The 8,022-nt window shown below is 56.1% G+C and overlaps 1 protein-coding gene across 1 annotated transcript; it reads left to right on the top strand.

Annotated features, from left to right (window-relative positions):
* Positions 1-3,215: 3,215 nt before the first annotated feature.
* B0I36DRAFT_146421 (uncharacterized protein) lies at positions 3,216-4,118 on the top strand. Its single transcript, XM_046148448.1, has one exon. The coding sequence runs from the start codon at positions 3,383-3,385 to the stop codon at positions 3,842-3,844; it is 462 nt and encodes a 153-aa protein (XP_046010823.1). The 5' UTR covers positions 3,216-3,382; the 3' UTR covers positions 3,845-4,118.
* Positions 4,119-8,022: the final 3,904 nt, after the last annotated feature.

The following is an 8,022-nucleotide window of genomic DNA, read 5'->3' as shown; positions in this document are numbered from 1 at the left end:
TTGTTTTGTTTGTTAAATCTCCGTCTCTTTCGTTCCGTGAATCCCTGCTCTCTGCCGGAAATCCAAACTTTGTGCTACTATCAACTCAGCTGACAGGGTCAGGGCGTAGTGTTTTTATTTTTATTATTATCTATTTTCAGCTTGTCCTTCAGGTGAGTTCGCCAATGCTCTGACATGAGAGGGCTTCCCCTGTGCGATCTCAGCATGCAATATGCAGTGATCTCCGCAGGGTTATTGTTGTTTCTTTGTTATTGCTACTACAATTGCTGTTGCTTCTTTCTTCCTCTTTCTTGGTTGTTTTTGTTGATGCGTGTATTGCTTCTGTTCCCGGATTCTTGGGTGTTGATGATAATGTTGCATTCAGCTGAGCTTCCCCTTTACGAGCGCGACTGGGAAAATAGCACCAACGACCCTTGGGCTTCAGCTGGCCGAGGGTCTAATTTTGTTGTTCAGCTGTTGCTCGTTTAAGCCTGTCTGATTTAAAATTGGTAACTGCAACTATTTTGCTTCTTTCCGATCTAAACTGTGCGCTGGGAGATTGCCTAGGTTCAAACTTTGGATTTTTGATTGCCATCCCAAAGAATCACTGCAGGATGGGGGAGCAGTTTGGCACGGCAACCGATGTTGCAGGGTTTTTTAATCCAACTCAATTTGCATGGTTTTTTGTTTTTTCTTCTGATCCTTCCAGCTGTTCCTGAAGAGTTTGAGAGAGGCACTGAGTTTAAGCGTGCGTCAAAAAGTTTTGCCGTGCTGCAGCAGTGTGCATGCATGCGTGTGTTCAATATCTGAGTGGGGGCCGCATATTGGGGTCAGGGGTCATGTCTCGGCTGGGCCGCCGTCGTGATAGAACTTTAAAGTGAGCTTTTGGTATCTTTGCGAGGCCTGGTTGCCGGGTAAGGTCCCAAAGAAGGGCGTGACGACAAGACAGTGCTGGGAAACACCCTGCAGATAATAATCGGGAGGCTGGTTGTAAGTGAGCCGTGATGCTGCTGCTGCTGCTGCTGCTGCTGCTGCGTGTGACACGGCACGCGCACGCATGGACGGGACGACCTTGGTTGGGTGGGCACCTTTGGGCAGTCATTTGGGAAACAAGGTTATACAGGGGCGTTTTGAACAAGGTCGCACGGCACCACCACGCACACGAGCAAAGCAGACAAGCGCGTGAAGCGCACAGATGACAAGCTAACCCTCAGGTTGTTTGCTGCCCACGATCACAAGTTTGAAGCTAATGGAGGCGGTCCGCCGGCCAAGGGATGCTGGAGGAGAAAGCCACGTGCTCTCTCTTTCAATCCGCCCATCTGCAAGCCATCGCTTGGGATGTGCAGATCGGGGCGGGCATCGCCTGTACATAGAAAAGCGGTGGGGTGGGGGGTGGTGGTGGCTCTATGGATTGACACATCTTTGCATGACCAAAGCACCTGTATCCCAAACTTGAGTCGGGAAGGAGGGGAGCAGACTGCAATATCGAGGCTCATGCGCATGGCATTCTCCTCGGGGTCTTTGCGGTGTAGGGCTTTTGAGGTTTCTGCCAGATAATTCGTTGCGGGTGCGCGTGATGTCGAGAGGTTGCAGTCTTGATGCATGAGGAGCGAGTCATTAGGGCCTTGTTTCAGAGGATCGATCGAGTTGCTGCGTTTGGAAGCGGTGGGCGATGGTATTGGAGGAGGGGGGCGCTGTTTGTTTCGGCAAGATGATTGGCTTCATGGCCATGGGTTGGTGGTGCATGCATGCATGGCTGCATGGCTGTAAGTATTAATTGACGGGCGTTGCATTGGCAGATCAGCAACCTGTTGCTGCCAGCAGATGAGATACACTGTTAGCAGGTTCTGTCTGCGTCGCCGGTGTCTTTCGCCTGCATCTCCAGAAGACTACATGACGGTGCCTGGTGGTGGATGCCGGGCAGCTGTGGGCGAGCTCGTGATGCTGGGTGGAGTGGGTTCTGGAACAGGGCCCGTGAGGAGCAAGCGTCGATCGCCAGGCGGGCCACTTGAGCAAGTGCTCGTATACGCCCGTGATTCGCTCGGCCGCGTGCGTCCGCGGGCGGTCAAGTGGGGCCTGGTCATGCGCCTGCCCAGTGGTCTGCAGATGCCTGGCAGGGGGGGGGGTGGCAAGTGTAAGTGCGCAGGCGGGCAAGCGTGCGTGTCAACTCGGCCGGCGTCCCCAACTGCCGGCGGCGGGTTCTGTCCTCTTTGGGGACAGCCTGGACAGTCTGGACAGGGCCCAGCTCAGCCACACCTCGACAGCTGGGCAGGAGAGAGATCGACACTGCTGGACAGCCTGCATTAGTTGGCCAGACCAGCTGCCTCGGTCGGACGGTGACTCGGATACGGGCGGCGGTCAGTTGTGGCTGGGTGGCCCTGATTCAGGGTGCAAGCCCGCGCCGAGGTCCGGCGGCCGGCGGCCCTTTCCCCAGGGCACTCAATGTGGCTCAGCACCGGCTGGCCTCGTTGCAGAGGGCGGCTCTGTGCTCTGATTGGGCGAATGCTGCAAAGGCACGAGCCCGCAGATCTGGGGAAGGAGCCACTTGCCCTCCCGTCTACCCTCGCCCTCCAGCTGGTCAAGGGTCTGGTCTGCTTAAGGTTGGCGCAATCGAGGCTGCGCTTCTCGCCCTCGCGTCTTGGCCCAAGCCTGCCTATCGCCCCGACAACTTCAACAAAGAGGCCGCTCACGCAACCCCTGGCCAGCATCTCCGCATCGTGCAACAGCCACACTTGTGTACGCGTGCATGCTACACTGGAGGCGTTGTTCCCATGACCAAATCAGCATCTGCCCTTCAGCCACCCTGCAGACCCTGTCGTGCCGAGGCAGAAGTGCAGCTGTCCTCGGAACGACCAGACGGCGAGGAACAATCCTACTAGCTGTTTTGGTCCGTCAGTATCCGTCCTCTTGCAACGGCCTGGCAGCCGCCAACCAATTGTGGTGCCGCCCCGATGGACATCTTTCTCGCGGTAGATCGTTGCGGCATCGGGCTGGGCGGTGGCGGCCATCACGACACCCGCGCCGCCCTGGCCCATCATCGACTCCAGCACATCATCCGTCGCTCAATTGACGATGCTCACGTCCTTGTCCCAAGAGCAGGCAGCAATTGGCAACACTGACACCAAGGGACGTTTTGGGGTCGAAGGAAGTGGTCGTCGAGTAGTAAGCCGCCGAGCATGCCCAGAACGTGCCCCGGCACCCACCTGCATCCCGTTGGCGATCCATCGCTCCAGACTGTCTTGGCCCTCTCGTGGTTGTGGCATACTTCTGCCCTTGCAGCACCATCTGGTGCCAGTCTTTCAATATGCTTTGGTGGGTTGGTGTATTCTCACCGTCAAGACCTCCCCGCGCATAGATCTTCCCGGACTAGTGCAAGCGCCAACTCTGGCCAGAACCCTGCAGGATGCCTCTCGGCGGCATGCAATTCATGACCCAGTCCAGCGGCAGGCAGTCGCCAACTTCGAAAATAGCCCTCGAAAATAGCCCGTGGAAGCGGCCGCCTAAGCGCTGGCCCCGGACCTGGTTAGAGATTGCGGTGCTGGAACTTTGGACGTCGCGCGTATCTCTGACTTGCTCAAACACCCCCAGCCTAGCCGCATTTCGCAATTTCGGCTGTTACACGTTGGAGGGATCCAGCCTTCTGGAACTCCTTGGCCTGTTCGAGTTTGCCAACGAACGGGAAGGACGAGACTGGCTGGCGCAGCTTCGTCGTCAATGGGCACACCCCTGTCGCTCTGGGCCCGGTGCGCGCTTAAGTCTTCCACATAGGCGGTTAGGGTTTACCCCTCAGGCGATAAACGCTGTTTCAGTCCTTGCCGCCGCAATCTTGCAAGCGCCTCCTTCCAAACTCACGGCTTACGCCTAGACCGCGGGATCGACGCGCCGAGGCCTATCCAGCCGCCGGTTCTGTCCTAGCACGGACCTTCTTCCTGCTTGAGTCGTCAAACTCCCGCGCTACCGTCTTCCAGAAGCGCGCTTGTCACCGCCTCGGCTGGCGCCAGGTCCCGAGTCGCCGGTTTGGAGGGGTTCTGGCCGCGACGCGCGGTTATAATGTCTCAAACTTTGGTGTCTGTCTGGCTCCTCTCCATGACAATAGGACCAGTAGAGATATTTTCCGAGGGAGAGGAAGCAGAATAAGCGCAGCTGACGGCGGAGTCAGGGATCGGATTGGCCCATCGTGGCTTGAAGATGGCATGATTCATCCGCGGGTCGTGCTCCAGATACTTGGGCCGGTGGCGTGCCTGCATAAGACGTAGAGGACGATGGAGCACAAGGTTGGGAGAACGTCTGAACAATCGTCCCACAGCCCGGTATCAGAACCCATTAAACTAAACTCAGTCGCACGTTCCATCACTCTTGGAAAGATAGCAGAACGGTTAATACATCAGGACGTTCCGACCTCCTGCATCTGGGATGGTCCCTGCCCAAACCCGAACGCGAGCTGAAAGCTTCGAGGTTGTGCTCCCAGGACGGCAGCCTCCGTGGGATCGACAACGTTGGGGGCGGACGCCGCTGATATCGGCACAACCTTGCTGTATGGATCCGAGACGCTTTGCCGGGTTTTTGCGCTCACCGGGGGGTGCGAGAGTCGCGGTTGTCCCCTTTGTAGACCAGCAGCCCAGTCATGACGTCGGTTGTGAGCCCGCCCAGGCCGAGCCTTTGTCGATGCAGTCGAGGTTGTGGCCTATTTGCTATGACTCCGGTGGTGTTCCTGGCTGTGCTCCCAGCAAAACTCCTGTATATCACGCGAATGTCTCAGTGGAACGTCATACAACCATCCTCCAGAGCCGGGCTACTGACGCGAGGATGGTGTGGTTGGTCACGCCAGTGCTGGTTCCATTCCCATAGATTTGAACAGTCCAAGTGCTGTCTTTTGTTTGCTACCTTGTAGTTTTACTAAAAAAGGACCCTAGGCGCCAGTGTCCTTCTGTACATTTTCCATACCCATGTGACGCTTATGATGTTGGCTCAGTGACAATGCCCCGGATCACTGCGTCCTTCATTTGCCATCGCCGCTCAAGGGGAGGCGCGGGGAGGGGAAAGGGAACAGGATTGGATAGTAATATTTGCACTTTTGTGATGGGCCCTTTTGGGTGTTGACCATTGGGTTTCTAGATTCTAGAGCTTCTCGCGGGGAAGTGACTATGAACATGTCATACGATTCGTGGTCTGGAAACCTGTCAGCTTGTACCTAGGCGTCGCAAGTTAACAGGGCATGGCATAGCCTGCATGCATGTCTGCCTTTTTGGCCGGGGCTTATCCTCCGGCCAGGCGGTAGGGGGAGGTGTGAGGTGAGAATCGGATCCCGGATCGGATCCTGGGTCACTCTTTGCAACTCGTCTTGGGGATGGATGAAAAGGTCGTCTGGGTAGAGGTAACCTCATCCTTGGCCCCCGCGCCACAACGGAAGAAAAAGATGTGCTCAAGTACTGCAGCATCGCTCCCGGGGATCTTCGCCCCCTGCAGGTCAGGCTGAGCGAGGCGAGCGAAACTGGCCCCATGTTCATCTCGGGACAGAGACTTCTGCATGTATGCATTGCATGCATGCAAGCCTGCAGCGTCGCAACTCGCCCTGCTCTGCTCTGCTCTGCCTTGCATACATTGCACACTACCCCTGGTCAAAAAGTGAGATGTTTACTACGCTGGTCCCCGTCGGAATCGAGGGCAAGTGGGATTGCGGCGGATGGCCAGGTGTAAGAACCGCACATATGCGTTGGATTTGGTGTGATCAGAGGCCGGCCTTGTATATTTGTATATCCCCTTCGGGATAATTCTCGACATTCAATCCTCATTGCCGAGTCGCAGGGTTGGGGGGAGAGAAGAGAAGCCAGGGGGCGGGGGGGGGGCGATGGAAGAAGGAAGAAGGATGCGGCCGGTGCTTATCGGCGAAACAATGAACAGAGAGGTGCTTGGGCTATTGATAGGCACGCTGTGTCGGAAAGGAGAGTGCGTGCTTCGTCTTGACCCTGGCGGTGAAGTAGGTGATGATGATGATGATTGCGAGGCGAGGCGAGCTACGGAGCGACAAACCTTGGAATAACCAGGCTGACCTGGCAACATCCGACGGGGACAGCACAGCGTACGATGCATCAATGGTGCTCCTCGGTTACACAAAGCGCGTGACCAGGTCACAAAGGGGAGGTGGCGCCATCCAAACCCCTTGGTACCCGAGACGAGCAAGACCATATCTGCTGTATGTCGATAAGTCGACAGCCCCCTGGAGGCCTTGCAGTACAGGCTGTGCGTCCTGGACCTGGGGCGGGGCTTGGGCAGCGCTCAACAGGCCCCCAAGTCTTGGCTGGGTCTGACTGCCTCTTGAGGAGACTGGCCCCTTGATCCATCGGAATCCGGGACGAAAGAAAGCGCGGGGATGTGACCATGGGAGGGCATGACGTGACAGGGGCCCTGGAGTTGTTTGTTCCCAATGTGGGCCAAAAATAGCCACCAAGCGCGCGGCAACCAGCGCGTCTTGGCTCTTCGTTCCGGCCCCTGCAACAAACACCCTGCCTGGACTTGGACAAGGTCCTCGTAATGTTGTGTAAAAAAACACGCGGTTAGTGGGACAGAGAACGCGCCCTGGTCTCGTTAGGCGCCGGCCTGCTGTATCCCTACATATACAAGACCGCCTTCAGCTGAGGCTGGCCCGACAGACGCGCGCTTGCTTTTGCCGGTCGAGGCGGAAGTGTTTCGAGGTGTCATCCCGGGCGCTTAGGAGATGCAACAGCTTGCTCTCCCATGAGCATCATGGCCACTTGCACTTGTCCCTGTCACCTTGATGCATGATGGCGGCTGTGGCAGGGCTAGGGCTGAGAGGCTGGCCCAGCCGAGTCACCCTTGTCGGTCACTGGAGCTTTTCGACCCATGACAGAAAGGGGCAACTCGGATTGCTGAAAGAGGAATCATGCGGCTGACAATGCAAGAGTGCCGTCGGATTGGGAAATCTTTTCGTGCTTTGGCGAGGCTCTCCACGGGGGCTGAGAATGTGTGCGTGTGTGTGTGTGTGTGTGTGTGTGTGTTGGCTGGCTTGCATGGGAGCATCTACGTCCACACCTCGCCTCGGCTCCTTCTCGTGGGAAACAGCGATCATGCCTTTCCACGCAAAGCTGACAGTCTTAGCTAGGCTGGGCTAGGCTAGGCCAGGCCAAGCAGATCGACGTTCCAAGCCGGTGGACTGCAACTCTTTCGAATCCAATGGCACTTGTTCGTCTTTGCATTATCGTTTCCAATTTGGATCTACTCTTTGTTGGCCATGCGAGCCATTTTCATGAACCCAGAATCCCCCCCCCTCCCCCCCACAAGAAGGACGTGATTCCCTAACGAGTAAAGAAGTTTACCTGCCGGGTGAAGCGGGTGAATTTGTGCTATCTTCACACCTCACGCCTCACATCTCAAAATTAGAAACTAGAAATGCAACGGAAAATCCCATGTCCAGCCTGGATCCGGCCTCGGCAAGAGGTTGTAGAGTGTGCTGAAAATAGTGTCCGAGGCAACAGAGACGGATCTGTAGCTAAGCGCAAATCCCGCGAGGTTCTTCAGCATCAAACGTCCAGGGTATTGTCATCCCTTAATTGTTCGCATGGGTATGGGGAGGTGAAGGGTTGAAGCCAGGCACAGAATATCTCATTACTGGAGAGAGCATACGGCCTTCGTGATAAGCAAAGTTGAACAGTTGCAGTGGTGGACATCTGGGTAGTTCTTGTTCCCACCCTCAGCCGAAATGCAGAAGTCATCAGCAGTAACTTGAAAATTCTGAGCCCTATAACGTTGTCGTAAAGAGGATCCCATGGTCAGTGAGTGATTCGGAATCCGCCTGATGCTCGCACTCGGCACTTCGGCTGATCGATGAGGAACCAAGATTGTCCCCTGGGGTGAGCGTTGTACTATCTATGAGCCCCAGCGGTCGCCTCTCAAAGATCGAAGCCTGCATGTCTTCTCCTGTGCCTTGCTGGCATGCTTTCGGCATCGCTGCTTGAAGCTTATCAAGGATGCCTGGTGTGGGAGACAGTGCCGTAAAATTGAATGCTTATTCATTGAACGTACTGT

This window comes from Microdochium trichocladiopsis, assembly GCF_020744255.1.
Source record: "Microdochium trichocladiopsis strain MPI-CAGE-CH-0230 chromosome Unknown B0I36scaffold_7, whole genome shotgun sequence".
Lineage (NCBI taxonomy): Eukaryota > Fungi > Ascomycota > Sordariomycetes > Xylariales > Microdochiaceae > Microdochium > Microdochium trichocladiopsis.
The sequence above is the reverse complement of the archived record's forward strand: the minus strand, read 5'-3'. Positions and strand labels throughout refer to the sequence as shown.